This window comes from Schistocerca nitens, chromosome 2 (assembly GCF_023898315.1).
Source record: "Schistocerca nitens isolate TAMUIC-IGC-003100 chromosome 2, iqSchNite1.1, whole genome shotgun sequence".
NCBI classification, from domain to species: Eukaryota; Metazoa; Arthropoda; class Insecta; order Orthoptera; family Acrididae; genus Schistocerca; species Schistocerca nitens.
This window is the reverse complement of record NC_064615.1, coordinates 359,317,095-359,343,845: the sequence shown is the minus strand read 5'-3', so window position 1 is coordinate 359,343,845 and position 26,751 is coordinate 359,317,095. Positions and strand designations below refer to the sequence as shown.

General features: G+C 41.4%; 1 protein-coding gene across 1 annotated transcript; it reads left to right on the top strand.

The window, feature by feature from the left end:
* The first annotated feature begins 9,479 nt into the window (after positions 1-9,479).
* On the top strand, positions 9,480-19,265 carry LOC126235021 (agrin-like). The gene is made up of 6 exons (XM_049943757.1): positions 9,480-9,711; positions 14,888-14,969; positions 15,746-15,991; positions 16,916-17,105; positions 17,350-17,497; positions 17,887-19,265. Exons 1-6 carry the CDS (start codon positions 9,480-9,482, stop codon positions 18,042-18,044), a joined length of 1,056 nt encoding a protein of 351 aa, XP_049799714.1. The 3' UTR covers positions 18,045-19,265.
* The last annotated feature ends 7,486 nt before the right edge of the window (positions 19,266-26,751 follow it).

The following is a 26,751-nucleotide window of genomic DNA, read 5'->3' as shown; positions in this document are numbered from 1 at the left end:
GTCCTTAGGTTAGTTAGGTTTAAGTAGTTCTAAGTTCTAGGGGACTGATGACCATAGATGTTAAGTCCCATAGTGCTCAGAGCCAGATCTCATTGCAACTGAAGATATTTTCAGAGTATGCTTTTCACGGTAGTACGAGTAAATCGAAGTTATTTAAACAGTTGTACATTTTGAATCTGCCACACACGCGTAACGTCATTTTCAGTTTTGCTACGCCGTCTAATATGGCACTTCATATAGAAAGTGTCTCTCTCGCCTTAATTGTTGAATCACATTAGTGTTGACAGGCTGGAGTCATGCTTCGGTATACTACTTTACAGAGAGTGTTTCGCAAATCCGATCACAGGTTTCTGGGGGTTTTATAGGAGACTTACAAGGGGACCATCAGACCCATCAATGACAGACTTTGATAAGTCTTAGATACGTTGCAGACGGTCCTGTCCTGAGAACCTGGAAAACAGCTTTTCGTGCCATGGCCTCCAGTTTCCGATAAAATCGATGTTGAAATGTTATGCGTATCTGCTACACCCTTAACATTAACCACCATTCGGCCGCGCGATCGTAGGGCCTAAGGTTCACGACTACCACGCTGCGGTTTGGGTTCAAACCTTTCCCAGTATTTTCTCCCTCAGTTTCATCATACAGAATGTCATTAAATAGTGACACCATGCAAAATTATTAAAAAAACGTCATTTTCGACGTAGTAACTTCATTATTAAGAATAATCGTTACAGCACAGTTCCTTAAAATGTGTTTTCCATTTATTTGGACTGCTCCAAAGAGTTTGCACGATGGACGAAGTATTAACAGCTTCGGAAATATTGCTAGTATAGTCGACAGTCTTCATCCCTAATTTTGAACTCGATTACGTAATTTATATCGATAAAGTAGACTATCAGTAACAGCCGACGTGCAATAAATTCTTTGTGCAGGAGGAGTGGAAACCAATTTGAACGAGATAAGTCATTCCTTCGGAGCCAAGTATAGTGCAGATGCGAGAGGAAAAATTTTCCCTATTTTTCTGAGGTACACAACAAACATCCGGGAAATATGGTAAGATTGTTCACAAAACAGTGTACAAGTTGACTGATAAACTAAAAAATGTAATTGTGACCAGTACGGAATCAGAGAAGCTCACGAAAGTGCTGCACGAGGAATTTTTAAAACTTTTCATTCTTTCGTACGTGGGAAAAGAAAAATTTCTGTACGGTTTTGATTCGTCGGGAGGGCAGACCCTTCAGACACAGTAGGATCAAATCTTTGTAGATGAGAAACAAGCATGCACCTGCAGCGTAAAAATTATCCCACTCCAATGTAATCCGCAATACCAGTTCTTTGGTGTTTATTATCACAGACAGGTTAACGTTTCCACGAAAAAAAATGAAATGTTCACGAGTTGCTAAAGACGAATAGAGAGATCGCTTCGAGGAAGGCTTCCTGTAAGAATATATTCTTTAGTTCTGCGTGAGTGTAGTTCACCAGCTTACACAGGAATGATCGTACACTCGTCGTTCGCATCGAAGGCCATCGAAGAGAGAAGAATCTTTAACAACGAACTGGTTTTCCCAGTTCTGAAAAATCCGTGTACTTGCGAGGCAGTGGCGTGGTACTCTACGAATTCGTGTTTCGCTTGCTTCTATGACAAATACCATCTGGAATTCCGTTAGAGCCCAGAAAGCGATGTGGAATACAATTCTATAGCGGAAATGATTATGTTTGAATAATTTTGCATAATACATACTATTTAATGATACCTTATACGATGAAATTTAAAAAAAAGTACATGGGCGTGATTTCAGCTATTACTGCAAGCGTGGTAGCCGTGTACCTCAACCACTGCACTACGCTTACTTGATCTGAACATGAATGAAGTGTTACGACTTCTGCACAACTTGTTAACAGCAGACACAGTGGCTGCGCCAAAGACTGAGACATCGTGGAGTTTTACAATTATTTATTGAACTTTCTTTACAATTTCTCCCTCGTCGTCGCTGCCCAGCCCTGCGGATCCCTCCGCCCGGCTGCTGCTGTGTAGATTCTCCGACAATGCGCGCAACGCGCGCCGCTGATCGCACTCGGGAGCGTCGGGCCACCAGTGCTCCGCTGAAGTCAGGATGCCCTGTGAGTGAGATGAAGTCGTCGCCGTGAGGTCAGCTGCCGACGCCTGCTGCACCAGCGGCTGGGAAGCCGTCAGTCGCGATGTTCGCGAGGTCCCGTCATGGTCGGACCACGCGCCGTAGGGCCGGGTTGCCGTAAAGTACGGGCGTCAGGCCCGGCGGCGCCTGTGACCGAGACCGCGCTGCGGCCGGTCCTGCTGGAAGTTCTCGCTGTAGTTAGTCAGCCATGGTGCCGACCGAACTCGATCCGACCTCTAGAGCTGAAGTTGACATCTGGCGGCGAACGGATGACTCCTGCGAGCTGGAACAGACTTCCGGAATCGTCACCTACGAGGACTGAACGTTCGGACACGGACCACGTCCGTCCTCATATCCGAACTGCTTCCTAATGGCTTCTGTCTGTTGCTGCCTGCGCTCCACTATTTATATCCACCAGGAGTACGTTTTTTACCCTAGGTGGTAGCTTTTTGTTATTACTCCTGCAGTATACTGCAGTGAAACTTAGTGTGCTGGCCTTACTTCCCCTTACTCAGCGCTCTCCAGGCTTTGCTCGGGGCTCGGTCTGTGTGCGTCCTTGCGTCAGCCTGTTGGTATACTGCTGCTCTCAGCCAGGCTATCTGTGCATGCTTATTTTGCAACGCCTCGGTCGCCGGCGTGCCTCTGTTTTGCCATTCTCCACTGCGTGAAGCAACGCTTACTACATGTGGCCGCAACAGGAGCTACAAGTGTAGAAGGCACGCATAAACTTACAACGCCAATTCCCTTGGGAACTAGGGGCCATAGCAGGAAATGCCGCTAGCCTGTTACTGACAAGGGAACCTCCCCATCGCACCCCCTTCAGATGTAGTTATAAGTTGGCACAGTGGACAGGCCTTGAAAAACTGAACACAGATCAATCGAGAAAACAGGAAGAAGTTGTGTGGAACTATGGAAAAAATAAGTAAAATATACAAACTGAGTAGTCCATGTTTAAGATAAGCTACATCAAGCATACTGTCAGTTCAGGAGCGCCGTGGTCTCGTGGTTAGCGTGAACGACTGCGGAACGAGAGATCCTTGGTTCAAGTCTATGCTCGGGTGAAAATTTTACTTTATTTGTTTTCGCAAACTTATGATCTGTCAGTTCGTTCATTGACGTCTCTGTTCACTGTAATAAGTTTAGTGTCTGTGTTTTGCGACCGCACCGCAAAACCGTGCGATTAGTAGACGAAAGTACGTTCCTCTCCAATGGGAACCGAAAACATTTGATCGCAAGGTCATAGGTCAACCGATTCCTCCACAGGAAAACACGTCTGATATATTCTATACGACACTGGTGACGGCATGTGCGTCACATGACAGGAATATGTTGCAGACCCACCTAACTTGTACATTTGGCGAATGGGTAAAAAGATTCTTCTACCTTGCCCGATTTAGGTTTTCTTGTGGATGTGATAATAACTCCCAAAAAAGTGATGAAAACATAAGAGTTTATCACATAAACTGCAACAAATGAATGCAACAGTTTCACAGTCACACAGTTTTCCCTGTGCTCTGTCAAAACATATGTTTTTAACGTTTTCCAATTTTTTCCGTGTGTCAAATCCTGCATATGTCCAAGCAAATCTGAACATGTCCTGGAATTTTCGAGAGCGAAGTTGATTGTGTGAGTGCCTGAACTTTGATAATTGACACGCGTCAATTACTAGAAAATAAAAAAGTTAAAATTTTTACTCGAGGGGAGACTTGAACCGAGGTCCTCTCGTACCGCAGTTCCTTACGCTAACCACGAGACCACGGCGCTCCTGAGATCACTTTTGTCCTAGATGTGGCTTATGTTACACATCGACTACTCAATTTGTATATTTTGCTTATTTTTTTCATAGTTCGACAAAACTTCTTCCTGTTTTCTCGATTGATCTGTGTTCAGTTTTTCAAGGCCTATCCACTGTGCCAACTTATAACTAAATCTGAGGGGGGTGCGATGGGGAGGTTCCCTTGTGAGGACAGGTTCCTCTACAACACAATTAATGCTCATCAAATTTCCCTGTTAACATCTCTGATCGTCCCCTTGTTAGCAGTTGAAGTTTTGATTAGGAATCCAGGACTAGAAATATACCATTTGTATATAAAAGAAGTTTGAAGGTTGCACCACTTCATAATCTCTCGCTTCACAATGCGTTTGTAATGGTAGAGCTGTATACCACATGAATCGATAGTGATTTCCAGATAGCCTCACCCCGTCGCACGCAGCAGTATGGACCGTATGTGTGAAATCATGCGTCACTGGTACAGCCTGTGCAGCAAGTAGCATGGTCGCCATATGAAGCAGCTCCTGTTGAGGTCGCAGGTCTGAGTTCATTGCCTGTGTTCCGTGAGGCGGGAGATTTAAAACATTCGATCTGCAGACTTATTTTACATCCAGATGGTATACTCCCGTACATAGTCCGCTTTGCAGATCATACCAGGCTGCAGTAGGTTTTTTGAAACATCCTTTACCGTTTACAAACACAAGATTATTTCTCACCAAGCTATTGGTCAGTGTGGTACTCGGTTCCACTCAAGTTTAAATTCTGGAATTCATGATAACCATTATTTACAGGGATATGTGGAGACTATGAGGTTGTAACCACGACTCACATCTCTTGTAAGGCTTGACAAACTGTTAGTTATATCTGAATACTAGTCTAAATATCTGCTTGTAGTAGAACAAAAAACTTATCAGACAGTCTTACGAGATATTTGATAGTGTGACTAAACTCTGTATGTAATACCATATGTATATTAAATGAGCAGAGTGTTTGCCTTGGAAAGACCGCTGCTGTTCACGGTGTATATGCTGACACATTGTACACTCATGCTCATAAATTGAGGATAATTGCAGAATGTGGTGCCACACAATGTGGCACTACACAAAACTAGCGCTGATAGCATAGGCATATAGGGAACACACACGATACAGATCTGTAAGTCCATGGGTATTGGTGATGAGTTAACGAAACCGTCACAAATCACATGTGCTACAAAATGGTTCAAATGGCTCTGAGCACTATGGGCCTACTTCTGAGGTCATTAGTCCCCTAGAACTTAGAACTAGTTAAACCTAACTAACCTAAGGACATCATACACATCCATGCCCGAGGCAGGATTCGAACTTGCGACCGTAGCGGTTTCGCGGTTCCAAACTGAGCGCCTAGAACCGCACGGCCACTTCGGCCGGCGCACATGTGCTACAAAACGCCACTGTTTCCTGCGCATGTATCCTGACATCAGTATGGGATATGATCATCATGCACACGTACACAGGCCGCACAACGGGTTGGCGTACTCTGGATCAGGTGGTCAAGCAGCTGCTGGGGTATGGTCTCCCATTGTTGCACCCGTGCCTGTCGGAGCTCCTGAAGTGTAATAGGGGTTTGAAGACGTGCAGCGATACTTCGACTGAGAGCGTCCAAGACGTGCTCGATGGGATTTAGGTCTGGAGAACAGGCAGGCCACTCCATTCGCCTGACACCTTCTGTTTCAAGGTACTCCTCCTCTATGGCAGCTCGGTGGGGCCGTGCGTTATCACCCATCAGGAGGAAGGTGGGTCCCACTGCACCCCTGAAAAAGGCGTGAAAAATGACGTCCCGATACACCTCAGCTGTTACAGTTCTTCTGTCAAAGACATACAGGGGTATACGAGCACCAATCATAATCCCACCCCACACCATTAAACCACGACCTCCATACAGGTCCATTTCAGGGATATTAAGGGGTTGGTATCTGGTTCCTGGTTCACGCCAGGGGAAAAGCCGGCGAGAATCACTGTTCAGACTATACCTGGACACGTCCGTGAACATAATCTGGGACCACTGTTCCAATGACAATGTACTGTGTTCTTGACATTAGGCTTTATGGGCTCTCCTGTGACCAGGGGTCAGTGGCATGCGCCTTACAGGTCTCTGAGCGAATACACCACGTCTGTTCAGTCGTCTGTAGACTGTGTGTTTGGAGGCAACTGTTCCAGTGGCTGCGGTAAGGTCCCGATCAAGGCTACCTGCAGTACTCCGTGGCCGTCTGCGGGCACTAAGGGTGAGATATCGGTCTTCTTGTGGTAATGTACACTGTGGACGTCCCGTACTGTAGCGCCTGGACACGTTTCCTGTCTGCTGGAATCGTTACCATAATCCTGAGATCACACTTTGTGGCACACAGAGTGCCCGTGCTACGAACTATTGTGTTTGACCAGCCTACAGTCGCCCTAGTATTCTACCCCCATAACGTCATCAATATGTGTTCTTTGACCCATTTTCAACTCACAGTGACCACTAGCAGGTCTGAAAACGTCTGCACACGTACTCGCTGCACCGTACTCTGACATGCACCAACACACCTCTGCGTATGTGGACTGCCGGCAGCGCCACCGTGCGACGACCGCAGGTCAAATGCACCTCATAGTCATACCCCGACGTGATTTAAACCCAGAAACCGCCAACCAGAGCGTTATTTCACCATGTATCAGCATTATCCTTAATTTATGAGCTTACTACATGTGGCCGCAACAGGAGCTTACTACATGTGGCCGCAACAGGAGCTACAAGTGTAGAAGGCACGCATAAACTTACAACGCCAATTCCCTTGGGAACTAGGGGCCATAGCAGGAAATGCCGCTAGCCTGTTACTGACAAGGGAACCTCCCCATCGCACCCCCTTCAGATGTAGTTATAAGTTGGCACAGTGGACAGGCCTTGAAAAACTGAACACAGATCAATCGAGAAAACAGGAAGAAGTTGTGTGGAACTATGGAAAAAATAAGTAAAATATACAAACTGAGTAGTCCATAACTCCGGTCATGCCTTATAGTGCTGTTCACAACACTATTCCTCGACTACAGCTATTGTTGAGGAATGATGGTGACATATTGAGCAGTATTATGAACCAGATTCACGGCAATATAATGGCCCCACTGATATAAGCTGAATTATACAGCTGTTTATTATTATAAAAAACTGATGAATGTGGTATATTCTGCGAATACTCTATTATGACAAGGAAGTCTACGTATAAACCACTCATTACGATGCAAACTATTATTTTTCCACCAGCTACGATCAAACGATTATAGCCTCAGGCTGAACTGTATCGTTCTTAGGTAGACGTCAATAAAATAAATTAAAACCTATCCTGCGTCACTGGAACTGCGGACAACACGAAGATATAACACCCATCTAAAAGTTTCGAGAGTGATTTTATTCCTGCCGTAGAAGCGACTTTAATCCAGTAACTACAGTACCTTGGCAAATATCACAAACGGCTGTAAAGAACAGCTGTGCATTCGACCAGTCAGTCGTGAGCAGTGCTAAAAAAATGGACATGCGACTGTAGCGTATCACCGTTGTTGTAACTGCAAACCGTAATAGGGCTAACTCACATGGTCAAGTCATTCTCCAGAATGTTTCAATGAAGAGAAAAGTCTGTGCAATGTTTGTCCCGTGCTCGTTGACTCTCGAACAAAAACAACGACGGGTGTAAGTCTGCCATGAATTGATTGAAATGGAAAACGCAAACAATTATTTTCTGGAAAAAAATAACCGGTTGTGATGAGACATGGAGTTATTAGTATGAACCTACTACTAAGAGACAAAATGCAGAATGTCTTCCTTGATACAGTAATTTACCAACAGCCGTATATATTGTAGAAATTTATTTCATGAACTTCTTATATGCAACCAGTTTCGCCATTACATTGATGCCATCTCCAGGCCCCACACGTCATAGTCGTAAAATCGCTATACACGGAAGTTATTCGTGAATCAAATCGCTATGCAACAGCTCTTGGTGACCAGGCTACATGAAATAAATTTCTACAATATATACAGCTATTGGTAAATTATTGTATCAAGAAATACATGTCAGCCGTTGTCCCACAGTCTATAATGGATCAACAAAGATTAAAAGTGCAGAATAGGTCTGTAATGGTTCGCCAAGATAAAAGAAGTTGACACGCGAGATGAACAACAAAGAACGACTTTCCCGACAGACTCACATGATTGTGAGAAGGCTCTGGGTGCTGTACTCAAGTGGGGGAAGACTATGTAAAAATTCTGAGGCATTAAAATCAGCATGGTAGCTTTTTCTATATGTTTTATTAATCCAGTCTCCAAACATTTTGTACTCGCGGGGTGCGCTGAAAACACCTAAGTAATGTTAGGATAGTGTCTATTGTCAGATTACATGTTCCAGTAAGTATGCCGAGTACTGTACACAGGAACACGCAAACTGTATATAGAAGCGATTTAGGACTATTTAACAGCACTGACGTATTTTACTGTTGACGGCGGTTTCAGTCACCCAGGATGGTCCTCAGTTTATTTTATAGACGCAACAGTAAGAACAATGTCATAAAGGCTGATGAAAATTATTTTGTGTTACCTGAGTATGACCATTTGATCGAAACGTGTAGTGAGCAGCTCTTGGTGCTTTAGAAATGAGACTTTCTTCAATTATTTTCAAGTTGTTTGGAGCATCACTTAGACAAAGTATATACCGGGTGATCAAAAAGTCAGTATAAATTTGAAAACTGAATAAACCACAGAATAATGTAGACATAGAGGTAAAAAGTGACACACTTGCTTGGAATGACATGGGGTTTTATTAGAACCAGCCCATATTGCTAGACGCGTGAAAGATCTCTTGCGCTCGTCATTTGGTGACGATCTTGTGCTCAGCCGCCACTTTCGTCATGCTTGGCCTCCCAGGTCCCCAGACCTCAGTCCGTGCAATTATTGGCTTTGGGGTTACCTTAAGTCGCAAGTGTATCGTGATCGACCGACATCTCTAGGGATGCTGAAAGACAACATCCGACGCCAATGCCTGAACATAACTCCGGTCATGCCTTATAGTGCTGTTCACAACACTATTTCTCGACTACAGCTATTGTTGAGGAATGATGGTGACATATTGAGCATTTCCTGTAAATAACATCATCTTTGCTTTGTCTTACTTTGTTATGCTAATTATTGCTATTCTGATCAGATGAAGCGCCATCTGTCGGACATTGTTTTGAACTTTTGTATTTTTTTTTATTTTTTTTTGTTTTAATGAAACCCCATGTCATTCCAAGCATGTGTGTCAATTTGTACCTCTCTATCTACATTATTCCGTGATTTATTCAGTTTTCAAATTTATACTGACTTTTTGATCACCCTTTATATATGACGGCTTATTTTGGACATGATACGTGACTATTGCCAATTGTACACTTCCTTCGAAACACGTGAAACACTGCTAAACTTGAGAGTCGACGGAATTTGACAATAAATTCAATTAGCATTTACGTCTACACTTAAGCGATACTTGTAATTGGTACACGAAGTCAACCTCCGTTGCCGGCAGGGCCACAATGTACACCGGCGTGATCCCGCTGCCCAACCTGGTGGGTGCGGTGCAGCGGCTTGTGGTGAACGGGCAGATCCTGGAGAACCTGGGCGAGGGCGTGGCCGCCGCGTCCAGGTGGGAGGGGCCACCCTGCACGGCGCACACGTGTCTGCACGGCGGCGCCTGCCAGCCCCGGCTCAACTCCTTCCTCTGCCGCTGCCCGGCGCGTTTCCGGGGACCGCGCTGCCAGTACGTCGGTAAGCACCGTATCCCAGGTACACCAGCAAGCCGACTCATACAATACAGGCCTAACAGGCCACTATTAGCCGAGAAACACCAGTGGCCCACTCGTGACGTCAGAGGTTTTATGGACCAGGCAACTGCTGGCGTCACTTATTAATAAGAGCTCACTTCTCCACGGAAAATTGTTTAGTTGAGAGACTGAAGTCGTATGCAGGTCTACTTCTCTTCCCTCTTCTAACAGGTGTACCGGTATGGAATGAGCGTTAAGATACAAATGTGTCGATAGGGTATATTTGTTGTGAACGAGCCTTAATTTTGTTTGTTTGTTTGGTACGACGTCTATCAAAGATATTTAGTATACATCAAGTCATGGAACAAACAACATCATATGTTTTCATCGTGTTAAAAATAATGAATTTTGTACCTGAAAGTGATCATTTGCGGAAAGCATTAATTTTTTGTTTTCGTTTGAAAAAAAGTGCTGCAGAGTCGCATCGAATGCTTGTCGAGGCATATGGTGATCGTGCTCTATCAGAAGCAACTTGCAAATGATGGTTTCAACAGTTCAGAAATGATGATTTTGATGTAAGAAATGAAGAACGTGGAAGACCATCAAAAAAGTTCGAAGACGCCGAATTGCAAGCAATATTGGATGAAGATGATACTTTGAGTGAGAAGCAAATGGCGGCAATGCTAAATGTTGCACAACAAACAATTTCTGACCGTTTGAAAGCTATGGGAAAGATCCAAAAGTGAGGAAAATGGGTGCCACATGAATTGAATGAAAGACAGATGGACAACCGAAAAACCATTTGTCAAATTTTGCATCAAAGACATGAAAGAAAATTAATTTTCCATTGAATTGTTACTGGCGAGGAAAAATGGATTTATTTTAAGAATCCTAAACGGGAAAAATCATGGGTTAATCAGGGACAACCATCAACATCGACTGCAAAACCAGATCGATTCGGCAAGAAGACAATGCTCTGTGTTTGGTGGGATCAGAAAGGTGTGTATCATGAGCTACAAAAACCCGGTGAAACTGTGAATACTGATCGCTACAGACAACAAATGATCAATTTGAACAATGCATTGATCGAAAAAGTGAAGAATGGGCCAGAAGACATGGCAAAGAAATTTTTTTACACGGCAATGCACCTGCACACGAAGCAAAACTGGTTCAAGATACAATCAAAACACTTGGCTGGTAGCTGCTACCCCACCCGCCGTATTCACCAGACTTTGCCCCTTCCGACTACCATTTGTTTTCATCAATGAGACACGCATTGGCTGAGGAACACTTCTATTCCTGCGAAGAAGTCGAAAATTGGGTGTCTGATGGGTTTGTTTCAAAAGACGAACATTTCTATCGCCGTGATGTCCACAAATTGCCAGAAAGGTGGTCAAAATGTACAGAAAGCAATGGTCAGTACTTTGAATAAAATGTTTTTACTTTTCAATTCAATATTAGTGTTTCATGTTCACAAAAATACGCTCATTTCATACCAGTACACCTGGTATTAAAACAGAAAAGCGAAAGCGTGGGAAAATGAGACATCCAATGTACATTACTCGACTGACCCGAGGTCTGTATTACACGCTCTCTTAGCATCTGTGTGCGAACGACACTAAATTTGTCAGTTGTCTTCGAATGCTACAAACCGTCATTTTACGAGTATATTGCTTTTATGAAACGGAGAGACGGATGTTGTTTCACCTAGCGTGGTGCTCGTAATAGCAAAAAACATGAAAAGAAACTCGCTCTGAAAGAACACTGTAATTCAAACGGGAAATGTACGGAGTCGAGTGCTTAGTCCATATTTACGCTTACACATTCATAAATAATAATGCTGGTGATCTGCCTGGCTTGCTCGTTGTTTACTGCGTCGTATATTTGTGCTGAATGCACACATTTTTTCGGCCTTCTGTGATCCTTGGAAGTCGGTAGACTTCGGGTCGCACCAGAATGTAAACGGGAGCTGCCAGCATTAGCTTCGCTACAGTATTATGCACCGTAACAGTAAGTGCCCGTTATTAATATAATGTCGACCCGTGTGCGGTGTTATGCGTAGTGATTGTTGATATCATATACCAAAATGAGCGAAGAGGCTGTACCTGGTACTTGATCCTTCTAAAGACTCGCCATAAACTTTCTTGCCACTTCTGCAACGAGTTAACTTATTACGTGTTCGTTTCTTTTATAAGCTGGAAGCTAACTGCTGAGGGACAAGGAGGCGGAGCTCGTCTTAGCAGCCAATGTGCTACGAGCCGATCGCAAGTTCTGCTTCAAGCATCCTCCGCTCAGGAACCAAATAAAACGCCGGCCGGAGTGGCCGAGCGGTTAAAGGCGCTACAGTCTGGAACCGCACGACCACTACGGTCGCAAGTTCGAATCCTGCCTCGGGCATGGATGTGTGTGATGTCCTTAGGTTAGTTAGGTTTAAGTAGTTCTAAGTTCTAGGGGACTTATGACCACAGCAGTTGAGTCCCATAGTGCTCAGAGCCATTTTTTTTAACCAAATAAAAGTGTGCTACTGGTACTCAAGATTCGACTGATGCCGATGAAAATTATTTCAAACCAGGGCACGATATGACAGATATTTGTGTATTGAGGTAGTCAAATCAGTATTAAACTATCTGAAACATGCTTCTCGCTCACACGTTCCTACTCAAATTTTGGGATGAGACTTTTTAGAATATTGTACCAAGGGATCAGTTTCTCTGTTTTGCCACAGCCAAATTTCAAGTTTCCTTTCACTGTCAGACACTAGGTCTTCTGTATCTGTTCTACTCTCAAACGGTTTACTTATTTCTTTCACGTCTCGGGCTGCCTTATTTGGTGTCGCCGTACTTATTTAATAAAATGGCAATCTTGTAACACACTGCACGAAACATGACATTCACCGTATTACAGAAACAGGTTATTCAAGGACTGTGGGGGTAAGAACACTTGTTCTAGTGAGGTATCGTATGTGAGCGGAGGTCTGTCAGACAAGAATTGGCGCCACTAATTACCCATTGCTAATAGGCTCCATATATTGCAATATCTCGTGACGGTCTTCGGCAAACAAGTGCATGGGGATGAAATTTTCACTCTGCAGCGGAGTGTGCGCTGATATGAAACTTCCTGGCAGATTAAAACTGTGTGCAGTACCGAGACCTTTGCCTTTCGCGGGCAAGTGCTCTACCAACTGAGCTTCCCAAGCACGACTCACGCCCCGTCCTCACAGCTTGAATTCCGTCAGTACCTCGTCTCCTACCTTCCAAACATCGCAAAAGCTTTCCTGCGTACCTTGTGGAACTGCAAGGTATGCAGGAGAGCTTCCTCGATGTCACTGCAGTACACGGCGGTTATACTTGAACTTTTCTACTTGAGCGGTCCCGCATTACATACGATCGATTGTAGAACAATGAAAATGTAAGGAAACATTTGTAAAAACATACAGAGGAATATAACGAATAAACCATTGAAGTAAACAGATTTTAATTTCTACGTGAGGCATAATATTTGCTAACTGAGTACCATTTTTACGTTCCAGATTACAAACGATGCTTATTGTGATGACCATCTGCTTCGACGACAGCCTAAAACAGCACTAGAGATTGCTCTACCGCTGCCGAAACAACGGTGGACCATGGAATGTTCAGCTGTCGTAACACAGCTCGTGCACTTTCTGAAGATAGCACGTTGCGTTCAGCATTCTCAGCCAAGGCAAAAGCTTCAACAGTTTGAGGCACAATTGGCCGACAGCCTATCCCAAGAGCAGCTCCCAAATCACCAGTTCTTTCGAACTTCTGAATCACGTTCTTCAACCCCGTGCGGAAAAAGCGCGTCTCCGTGTTCCTTTAATGCGTCGATACTCTAACGCCCGTTTTCTACGCTACCTCCACTGTGGGCAACAAAGTAACTTAAGATTCTGCCAGTCGTAGAACGGCATCAGTCTTTGTCACACTACGTTTAATGTGACCATTCCACTTGAAACCTCTCCAAAAGGATATGCAATTGTCAGTATAATAATGGTCGTATCACACAAAGTTGGGATACCCAAGAAGTCACTCTCTAAGAAAGATGCAATTAATTTATATTTCTCATGCCTAACTACACCTTTCAGATATCTGCAGGTGTTGAAATGCCAAAGTTTGACTTGTTACATATTTTGCTTTGGGCTAGTACAGAAGGAAGGACAATTCTGATCTAATAGCCCGTCAGTGATCATTAGCGACGCAGCGCAAGGAAATTCACCTCGTCCATTTCAAATAAACTGTCCCAGCACGAAGCCCAGAGGGCTGGACTTGTAGCCGAATACCACTCATCCCTATTGCGGCTGCAGTGCTATAGTGACAGAACTACCCTGTCCGCTCATTACATAATACACCGCTTCTCAAGAAACAACAACTTTGTGGCACATAAGGTTCCTCATAAAGACATGTTTTATGAGTCGAAACGAAGAAATTGGCTGAACTTTTGGATTCACACTTCTGTGGAACTTTTAATACTTCATGAAACATGTAGTAAGCAGACCTACCATTGGGGGTAACGTTGCTAAACTGGTCTGCCGTCATGTCAGTGATACGACAATCTAGGAACTCTGCACCTATCCTTCGCTGTAATTCTGCAAACATTCCTCTGAACATTGAACAATAAGCTGTTCACTTCATCTCAGCCCTGCACTGTATGAGAGCCCGGGGTCTAGATTCGTAGACGCTGACCGAGGATGCTTTCCACAGCATTTTCCCGGATTTTGATGAAGACGAGACGGTAGGAAGACCACATTTTCAATTTTACATCTTGCGAAGCTGCTCATGTTTTACTATTGTGACGACGACACTCTCAGTATGGGAGAGTACAGGTGTACATCACGTACTCCATCTCAGTGATAGGATTCGTCACTGTAATTACCTGTTACTACTGCTAATTAAATTCGAAGGGAGTACCTTTCGATTTGTTTACTGAGTTCAGTCTAGTAATTAAATAAAGAATGATTCCTCATTAGATTAATTCTCACGAAAATCAAGAGATATTTTATCGACCGACATGAATGCTCTCTACCCTAAATGACTGAGCCCACAGTAAGGCAGTATTAATTCGATTGACTGTGAAATATGTTTGCAGTACTGTAGATTTCTGAACTAAATTCGAAATTTGAAAGAGAGACAATATTTCTTACGCATATTGCATTTTGATTACAGATACTGAAGAAGCTACTGACTCGACGCCAGTGAAGTTCACTGGCAACACTTACGTGAAATTGTCACTCGCTGCAGATACAAGGTAAGTTATCGATACATAATTACTTTAGCTAAAGCGCTGTCATTTCCAGTTGCTTTACATATGCTGAAAGACTGATAACACTGAACGTGTGACAAGCGAAATAGGCTTCCACACATATTTTTGTAAGAAAACCTGTTTTCACATGTTACGGAAATGAACATCTACATCCATATTATTTCAGATTTACTGAACGGGGTACGTAAAGAATACTTTGCACCAACGTATTCGCAACTTTCTTGGCTCATCATTGAGTCCATATATTGTTTGTGGTCTTGATAAAAACCAATTTTTCTTGTTTCGTACTTGAAGCGTAAACCATTCTTGCAAGTATTACTTACGTAATCCATTTACCATTCATGTTCACCTGCAGACGTCATTCATCATGAATGCCACGACATTCGTACACTGAAGCTCGTTTCGTTGTATAAGATTTACTTCAAATCGACGTTCTGCTGATTGTGTAAACTGTCATACTGTATGCAGAGTCCATGGGTGTAAGCAGAAGCAAGTCACTAATAAAGTAACTACACTGAAAATGTGCTTCGGTTTTCAGTTATATTTTGGTGATATCTAAAAATTTTTCAGGTTTTAAAAAACTACTACTTTAAGCATAACTGCAAAATTGCATTGCTAAGGATTTTATAACAATGATACCGTGTCCTTCTCTTAATATCGATACACAAGATGACGACTTTACTATAATAAAACTATAATTAGAGAACTGTACTTACTTCAGTTTTATTGATACTATATTTTCATTTTTGCATTATTTTCAGTATTAATGGCTCTATGAAGCACGTAATAAATGAGACATTAATGTATAGTGATAATCAAGGAGGAAATGAAAGACTCCTTGATATAACTGGAAATGACATTTACGAACATAGCGATTACGATGAAGAAGACAAGGATGACGATGAGAGTGACATAGGCGGCAATCACTTAATAGAAGGAGACACCTCATTTTCTCCTGAGAAACAGGCTGACTTTGAAAATCTGGCATATCATACTTCACCAGTTGGGTACGTGATCAATGATGTATTTATTTCATATTAACTTTTAATTACTGAAAAGTAAGTAGTTGGATAGTTATTTGATGTAGATTATATTAAACCGTTACGAAACAGTGGTATCACATTTGCTACCTATCCTTCACATCTATCTCTCTCTAAACGGATTACGTACAAGTCAGTCTGAAAATAATTTCTCATCTACATAGGTTCAAAATTTCTGTGGTTTTTTTGGTATTTATGTTTCGATACATTAATAAAAGACGTTGATAATATTATGGGTGAGTGACATTTGTCCTTTGCTAACTGTAAAGAAATGGTCAGTAAGGTACATAATTTAGTTATACTGGAGGGGCATAAACTGCGACCTTGCTAATAACGACGTCGTTTAGCAACTTTTGGACGTAGACATTTACATCACACATAAAGGTATTAATGAAGATAGTATATCAGTTTCCAAATGCAGGAGAGTTAGCCATCTAAATGAAAAATTCATACCTGAAACTATCCGAATACAAATGCTGTTTGAAGTAACAGTGACAGGAGATAATTTAGGACAAAGTAGGTTTCTTGATTAATTACTTAATATAAAACACAAATAAATAATGTGAGGCGAAGGAAAATTTCATAAGAATATTAACAAATAATGAACAAACTTTTTCCTGACGAAATAAGATTCTTGTAATCAACGTTGAAAACATATATAATATTTTGTAGGACTATATGTGACAAGAGAGGGCAATTAAAATGCTGAGTATATTTAACCTGCTTATTTCATTCTTCAGTAAAATTAATTAGTCAGTTTTTCTTTGTTATGCTACCTCATAAAGAGTAACAATCGACTAACGATACGGTCATATTTTTTTCTAAATTAGAACCAAAAATATTCCAAAAACTTTTAATGTGTTTAACATCGCAATCTGTCGCATATTTCAGAGAAATAAATGGGAGATTTTTTCACTATGAGGTCACATTTCACACACTGGAAGCTAGCGGCCTTCTGTTATGGAATGACAGAAAGACTAGGCACAGAAGTAATTATGTGGCTCTTGCAATTTCTGATGGGTATTTGGAACTTAGGTACAGACTTGGTAAAACCAAATACTCAGCTTCACTTCAGTCGAAGGTAATAATGAAACAACATTGACAGTATCACCTTTTTGGTATTAGTTTAATCAGCATCATGTCCTTTTACAATCCCTAATGATGTAAACAAGAGGATACACTCTAATACTCTCATTTTGAATATTTGTTTAAATTCCTGTAGTTGAATATGATTCCGAAAGATGTCGTAGAAAAGACAGTTTGAACATCTGTTTACGTAAGTTTAATAATGCTGTATGTATGCTGTAACGAGAGTGAATTTCCAGGTTTATGTAAGTGATGGCAGAATACATACGGTAGTGGCAGAGATTCACTGGAAATACAGTTTTCTCCAAGTGGATGATGACCATCCGAAACAAAAATTCACTAAAGGCAATAATATCAGACGATCCTTGGTACAGGATATATGGATAGGTTAGTATACAATTAAACTGCTTAACCCATTCTCTTTTTTACTGTACTTTGCTAATATATGAGTATATGTACATTTCTTATGCAGTCATTACGTAATTAAATATCACGTTGTTCATTATTATCCGCGGTAGTCTATACAAAGACAAACAATGTAACATATAGTACTGCCAATGCCATTCGACACAGCTGTCACCATTTAGCAAGAACTATCTCAGTTAATAACAACAATGGTGATACAGTTGAGAAAAATAGAGTTAAAAAACAGTGAGTTACACAATAAATAACTCAAACCATGATAATTTCAGTGGAAAAATTTTGTGATTAATATGTCGTTGTTTTGACTTTCAGCTTGTAATCTTATCATAATGACATACATGTTTTGTTTACAGGCGGAATGGGAAGCTTACCATCAGGACTACCAACGGCATACTACTCAGGATTCTTAGGCTGCATGCACAGGCTCGTTGCACAAAAAGAACTAATAGATCTACAAAGTGGAGAGGCAAGCAATATTACACTTTCACACTGTAATGAGAATGAAGTGTAACCGGTGCTTTATGTCATGTTAGTTTGAAAACGAGGATCATGTTGATGAGAAATCATGCCAACTATGCATACACACAACCTCTATTCCTCTGTATTTATGTATGACAAACATATCTGACCAATGTGTCATGGGATCACTGTACCGAATAGTGATAACTCAGTAACTATTTGTAATGTCAATGGTGCTATATAAAAATACATTGCGACTGCTGAGTTGGGTACATAACAGTAAAATTCCGCGCGAAATAAAAAAACATATTTCTGTTATGTAATTTGTAGAAGTTATACTGTGGCTAAATCAGACATTAAATTCTGTCTACATTGGTGTACACATTGTATAGTGCAAATGAAAAGAGTCATGAAATTAATATCATGGCCTGCAGACTAAATGTAAAATGTGGCACAGCAGCACAGGACATTCAGAGTTTATAAAGGAGATTACTAAACTGCGCTTCTCGGACGGTTTGACACCCTTGCATATACATTCTGTAAGAATTAAAACATTTATTTTTGCTGTGTGTTATCGATACACAGAACAAAAATGTGCATACTACACCCCTGTAGGTATTTGTATCAAAAATTATTATGTACTGAATTATTATCACGTGAAAGAATTATCAAAAGAACCAGTAGTTATTATCGATATTCACACAATGGTTACGCATATTCAGTATAAAATTGTTTTCAAGTTGTAGGGACACAGTGTACTACAGAAAGTCGTGAACAGGACAACATTGTTCATCATATTAGCTTCTGTTTTATTTGAGATATTAAGCTATTTAATGCAGTCATCAAAAGTCTCCCATAAAGAAATACAGAGAAATACAAAAAACGTAACAATCCCCGTAACTACAGTTTGTTTTGCGTTGCTGTGGACGATGTTCGAAGACTAATTTTCTTCAGTCAGTAATCAATTTGCTAAACTTATGCTCGTACACTGCACGCTGTAATTTATTGTGTAGCTTGTACACATCTCATGTCTATGAAACCGAAGTGCTTCATACCATGTGCTCAAAGTGTCTCTATCCTGTTTGCTTTACTATACTTTTATTTATACTAACAACTGATTTTATTGCATGTTTCTATGAAGAAATGAAAACCCTAATATTGCAGGTGCCACATACTGCCAAGTTTTCTACTAAGCGACCTACTTTCTCAAAAAATAATCAGTATTACACGAAATTTTGTACAAAATCTTCAGATTTTTGTATGTGATTCTAAACAACGGCTCATAAAAATTGTATATAAGAATTTGTAAGAAACATGAAAACTATTGGCGCTTTCCATTGCATATATTTTTCGCAGAAGATGCTAAGCGCCAGTAAATATGTATGTTGTGATTGTTGTGAAATAAAATGTATACAGTTTTGTTACAAAATATAGTATATTTGCCGAAATTTTATTATACTCCTTTTTATATTTACTATACGTACAGGACGATCCTGCCGTCTGGTTTCTACTGTAATTATTAAGGTTTAAGCCCATAGAAGATAGTTCATATGTTAAAAAAATTGGTAATGCTACTTGTGAAAAGAAATAGATTCACCTACCCTACCACATAATAGAACAAGACAACAGTAAAAGTAGCTTTTGATGAAGAAGTACATCATTTAAAATTCAGTTTTGTAGCAATATAATGAGCAGCTCTCACTGTCGGTGAGATTTAATCATATGTCCACCTCTGTCTAATATCAAAATATCTCTATTTCTGTGAAACAATTACATTAGTTGGCTCAAATCGCAGGAAAATCAATCGCGGAATAGGTAGCACGGTACGGCAACAGGTTAAAATTGTATGGCAGGCAAGGATTCAACCCTTGGTATTAGTTGTTGCTGACCTGCCAGAGACCAATTTCAGTACCTCAGTAGCTCCAAGTTGGCACGGATCTCCTCCAAACCAATTCAAATTTCATAAAGTCCTGTACATTCACTTCTCACACACAGTTAAAACTGGTTGCCTTCTGAAGAAGTAATAGATTACACAGGCGTCTGTAGACGGCATCGGTTTTCTTTTTCCTTGTACTAAAACCAAGTTATTCTATGCGTCTTCCACGTCATGTTACTTCACGCGGAATGGTGATTTCTACAGACAGATAGGAGGATCGGCGTTGGTAAGTCAGCTAAACCTAATAATTTCCGTTTATTCGCCGTACAGTGCGAAAAGCAGGCACTCGACTTGCCACCCTGGAACCGTAGAGTGTAGATCAGGTACGTGGCTGGCTACTTCGTCACGTGGAAGCATGGTGAGGGTAGGTTTGGTGACTTCGAGGCTGAACTGTATCTAGTTCAACGTTCTGTTTAGGCAGGTCTTACACTATCATATTTCTTTGACTAAGAAATATGATCAGATGTTAGAAATTTCTTTGACAAATGTCTATGACGTGGCGTTAAGAAGGGGCATTACACTGTCATCACATTTTTCGTCAAAATCCAAGATGGCGGACAACAACAAGTTGTTATTTATGCAGTTGCTTGTACCACAGTTGCACAATATGTGCATTTGCAAGAGAAGCGGCGGAATGAAAGGAAACATATTTGGGTTTTATGTCGAGATAATAAAAGCATACAGCAAAATTTGTTACGAGAGCTGCAAGTGGAAGGCGTTATCTTATATAAATTACTTAGGAAGGGAAAAGAGTACGTTTCAGTATTTGCTCAGTAAAGTGGCTTCTCATATTACAAAACGGAATACTCACATGAGAAACGCTATATGTGCGGAAGACAGGCTCACCATAACACTGCAATTTGAGAACTACCCTAGTTTACAATACAGCACTCGAATACCTTAGTGTATGTTAATCAAAATAATTCCAGAAAAGTATGAAGCGATCTATAAAGCACTGAAGGAGGAATATCTGAAGCTAAAGAAATGTTTAATATTCTATAAGGGCAGTAAGAACTATTATTATTTTAGAATACTTTAAAATTGGTCTTCCAACAACTACAAAATTAATAAAATGTAGGAAACACGTGAAACACTTTTTAACTTGTAGCATCCAGAGTTCAAAAATAGACAAAGTAGAATCGAAGGCTGAGAAGAAATATTTTTATTTTATAGTGTGACCACTTACTGTATTCCAGCTAGCTGAAAAACTGCCGAGATGTTTCCAGATGTGGAGTAGTTGGCTGTAGTTATGATTATGGGAGTGAAGCAACCTGCAGCATATTTCACAAGCCCATCAGCACGCTACCGATAGCATGCATTGTGCCCTTAGCTCACCCCCCCCCCCCCCCATAGTCGAAGCAAGGTTATTAAAAAGAGTCGAAGAAAAACACCAACTAAGCTTTCAAGCCATGTTTACAAACACAATAGACAGATGTCAAATAACTGTAGTGATGTCAGCACTCCAAGTGGTTACATTTCACATTGAAGTGAACAGAAGACAAACGATTGTTATGATCAAATCTACGGCAAGGCTCTAGATTCGATCATATTTATTTGACGAAAGGCGATATTTGACAAAATTCCCTATTACAACGTCAAATTTCTTTGACATAAATATTTGACATATCAGCTTTGACAACGAAATATGATAGTGTAATACCGGCCTTACGATGGAAACGAAAATATGAACAGCTATACGTTCACGACGTGGAATAGTGAGAACGTAGGCCATACGGTTTTTTGCACAGTATATACACAACCTCATATTATACTGTATAATAACAGGAACTTGATCAATGTCCTACAGCATCTCGGACACGAGATCACGGAATACACACGAAATTGTAGGCTAGCACAGATGGAGAGATTGGCGGGGGCTGAGCACCCGTCCAATTATGCGGAATATTGTATCAAGTTTCCACGACAGTTAAATTCTGGCTATGAAATGGAAATTACTTACTTGCTTGTTCCAGTGAACCATCTAGATCTACTCTCATCGAAGTGAGACACGCACGTGGAGATATCGTTAGGAAGGGCAGCTAACATGGCGGTTGCTACGTGGAGGAGTGGAGAGGCTGACGACGGTCACAGAGGGAGGTTAGAGAGAATGCCCTGTGGTCACGGTCGGCAGAGTGATGAAGGATACACAAAGTTCAACGTATGTAACAATCATGTTAAGAGTGAAAAGAAAGAGTGAATAGTAGCCAAAGTACTTAATTATTTTAAATATTCTTCTAATTGTCTACCAGTGAATGACAAAGGTGGTGCAATCAGTACAAGCTCGTACATAAACAACTGGAGTCGAGGATGTAAGTCATTAATAATAACTAGTAACTCTAAAACCAAATATAACTGCGAGTTTCCTATTCCACCAAATACCACATGAAAGGCTTTTAGTGACCTCACCATGACGGGAGCGATACAGTCAAACATGTTTAGCCGCCGTGTTACAAGTAAGTGAGAGCACATTATTGGTATGATCTGCAAAGCATTTGTTCCGGCGTAGAGGACAGATCAAGACATCCTGTCAAAATGAAGGCAATGGGATTCAGTATTCAAGAACAGTATTACACATCGCAGTCTCTTTTATTACTATTACGCAATCACGTTATAGAAAATGAAGCCATCACGCTATAAAGTAGTCAAATGTCAATTACTTGGCTACAAAAAGTAAAAAAAAAATTACAGTTTTATGCTATAGACTTAACGTACAACAGTGGCACAGTTAATTTATACTTGTATAACAATTTATTACGTCAGGCTCGCTAAAATATTTAAAATATTCATAGGTGCTTAATACAGTAAAATGCTGCGTACAGATATGTAACAAATACAATGAGCCGTTTGAACATTATGATGTTGTGAAAAATATTTCAGTATTGTAAATGATATTATAATGGCTTACAGTGACCAACTTGTTAATACAGTAAAAACAGTCATATCACAATCTCCGTTCACCAGAGCAGGCGTCTTTAGCTGAGAATGGTCGTCCTTTGTGTTGCTATCATCGCCCACTTAAGCACGTATGCAGCGTGGCCGAAAATCGTGCATTAAAATTATAATTGTAACCTGAGTATTTTGAAATAAGAACAATCTCCAGTCTCTACGTATGGGCTACAGTGGCAGGTAAGGTGCTGCCCGTCAGTTCTTCTACAGTTGCAACTGATGTTTCATACTGTAACGGAAAAATGCACAGTTGTGACAACCGTTGATCACGATGGACATGTGACAGAACTTATCTTTACTGTGTGACAATGACGGTATGTATTGCTCATGTGCTCATGAGCATTAATGTCGAAGGGGAATAGTGTACCGTCCTCTTGAAACCACATCTTGTTCTGGAAATGAAGTACGGCCACCAACAAATGTGGCAGCACTTCTCGAATAAATACCTGTTACTACGCTCCATTCAAACGGGACAGCCTGCAATGCAGATACACAATAATGGCATTAATTCTGGACACTATGTAGAGATTCGTTGACTATTTCATTCAGTTTATTTTAGTTAAAATGCGTATTCTAATTTATTACAAATGTCCATACCGAGTGTCTGCTGTTTGAGAATTTCATTTAAAATACACTTCCGAAAAAAAGTAGTACACACTTTTAGAGGTTTCCAAATCACTCGAGATTTATTTTTGCAACACTGGATATGGAGTACCTCAAATGATTACAGTTACAGATCAATAGCACAACCGGTTCAGAAGTACCAGATATGGAATCATGATGAAATATTAAGCAGCCTCCATGGGATGGAATGCAGGTAATCACTTTGGTGTCCATTAAGTTCTGTAAGCGGCGTTGGGTGAGGAGCCGTACGAGACGCGTCTCGTACGATCGTATACAATACATTCTCGATTGTAAACAAGTTTGCAGATTTTGCTGGCCTGGTACGTTGCTATAGTACCTGAGAGAGCATTATCGTCTTGGAAAATGGCATCACCTTCCTGTTGCTAGAACTGCCAAAGAACGGGTGTAACAATATTCTGCAGTTACAGAGCGCTGCTAAGTGTACCCTCCACAAAAACCAAAGGTGAAAGAGAGTTGCAGCTTATCGCACCCCATACCGTAAGGCCTGGGATAGCGACAATGTGTCTTCGACGACAGCACTCAAAGAGACAGCGTTGTACGCACAGACGAACATCACATGCGTGCAACCAGAATCTGCTTTCATCGCTGAAGACAGTGGAGCGCCTTTCCATCTTCTAAGTGATCCTCTGACGGCACCAGTCGAGCAGTTAAACTAGCCTCTGCCTGATTTTATTACGGGAAATTGAGAAAGTATCCCGCTAAAAAATTATTGGGAAAGCAAGAATAAAAACCTTTCATTATTACGAACTTCTCATAGTTCATGTACAGTGAAAATATCGTGATGTTAGGAATTATTATTGTTAGATTAGAGATATATTTTACTTCTACGAAAAATTACCTCTAGTATACTCACTAAAGCCCTCCCCGTTGGCCGCGCGGTGTAACGCACTGCTTTCCGGGCGGGAAGGCGTGCCGGTCCCCGGCACAAATCCCCCAGGCGGACTAGTGTCGAGGTCCGGTGTGCTGGCCAGTCTGTGGATGGTTTTTAAGGCGGTTTTCCATCTGCCTCGGGTAATGCGGGCTGGTTCCTCTTATTCCGCCTCAGTTACCCTATCTCGGCGATTGCTGCGCAAACACTTTCTCCACGTACGAGTACACAGTAATTACTCTACCACGCAAACATTGGGGTTACTCTCCTCTGATGTGAGACGTTGGCGGGGCGGTCCACTGGGGGCCGAACCGCACAATAACTCTAGGTTCGGTGTCGGGAGGCGGTGGGGAGAGTGGACTGCTGTAGCCTGTAGTGAGGTTGTGTACCACTGAGGGCTACGGCGGGGACGAAGCCTCCCCGTCGTTTCTCGGTCCCCAGTTCCATACAACACGGTTACTAAATATTTTTCTTTCTGACTCCAAAAAATATGAAAAGTCTTTTAATTGCAAAATATTACTTCATCACGCTCAAGTCAAAGTTAATGCAAACTTCTGCTAGAGGGGTTTTACGCAAAGATTAATTTTCAGTAATCAAAGATAATCGTGCTGTGTTAACTGAAAATCGGACTTCATAAATAGCTTTAAAATGCAGGTTATTCATGATGTAAAGCGCGACAAATGAAAGGAAACTAAATTTAAGCCACTTTTGGGAGTCGCATTAAAATACCACACGAGCTACCACCCGTACAAAGCACTGGCCACATTTATGTAAATGTTAAGAAAGGGAGCAGATTTCCGTTTCACAACAAGAACAAATTTTTAAAATTCAACACTGATAATCATTATTCAACGGTGATTCATCTTACATAAATAGGCAGCAAGCCTATTTACATCGAATGTCATACAGGGCTACGAGTGCAATACAAAAAGTAAGCAATAAGATAAAAAAATTCAAGCAATAACAACAAGATAACATGGCGGCTTGCCTTTACGGAGTAGTTCGTGGAAACTTTATATATCAACAAGAAATCTAAAGTTTGAATACACTACTTGTGAGAAATACTCTTTGTTAAGCGTATATCACTGTAATTACTTTTACCTCTAATTATATGCGTCAAACCATGAACGTCGATGCTGCGGTGTGAGTGAAAGACGGACTAGAGGTGTGTGTGCCCGTAGTCCCATTGCTAATGAGCGGTTCGCAACACGGTGGCACCATCAGCCCTCTTATATTGCCGGCCTGTGTGGTCGAACGGTTCTAGGCACTTCAGTCCGGAACCGCGCGATTGCTACGGTCGCAGGTTCGAATCCTGAATCGGGCATGGATGTGTGTGATGTCCTTAGGTTAGTTAGGTTTAAGTAGTCTAGGGGACTGATGACCACAGCATTTAAGTCCCATAGTGCTCAGAGCCATTTGAACCATTTGAACCACAGCTGTCACATGCCATCACCGGGTCAAAATCGTTCTCATCTTTCCAGGTGTACTAATCTTTCTTCCAGAAGCAAGCGAAAATTTACTTAAATGTAATTAAAATAAAAAATACTTGCAACTCAACAATTTCATAAAGTTACAAATTATTTGGTACAAAATCTATTGCAAAATTTCTCTACATTTCGTGGGCTACCCTTGTGATTTGGCTGGCTCTGAGCACTATGGGACTTAACATGTTAGGTCATCAGTTCCATAGAACTTAGAACTACTTAAACCTAACTAACCTAAGGACATCACACACATCCATGCCCGAGGTAGGATTCGAACCTGCGACCGTAGCGGTCGCGCGGTTCCAAACTGAAGTGCCTAGAACCGCTCGGCCACACCGGCCGGCGCCCTTGTGATTTAATCACTGCCTCGATTCTGGGCGGCGCTTTGTCCAACAAATGTCTGAGATTATCAGATTTGATCACTCTGAACCCCGAACTGACCACGGTCTACAGCGACTGAGATTCCATCACGAAATCTGAATTTACAGCTTCAGCCATATGTTCTCAATCGACTTGAAGTCAGAACTGTTTTCAGGCCAGTTCATCACACCAAAAAATCGTCGCGCTGGTCAGCGAATAATTCCTTATTGATTGTAGCATTGTGACATGGCACACTGTCTCGTTGAAAGATTTGCCAGTTTCGTTGATCTGCATCTGATTGTTGTTACTTTGAAACAATAGTGCACCATATCACGTCTGTTGTCATGTTGTGAGAAGAGAGAATGCGGCGTGAATTGCCTTCCTGTGACTCCAGGTTTAGGCACTTCACTTGTCATAACGAAGCCAGCCTGCATCTATCTTTGGCCTGTATGTAGCACAACCCTCTGTCCAAGGTAAGCTGAAAAATCAGTGTCATGAAGACATTGCAACGGTATCTGGG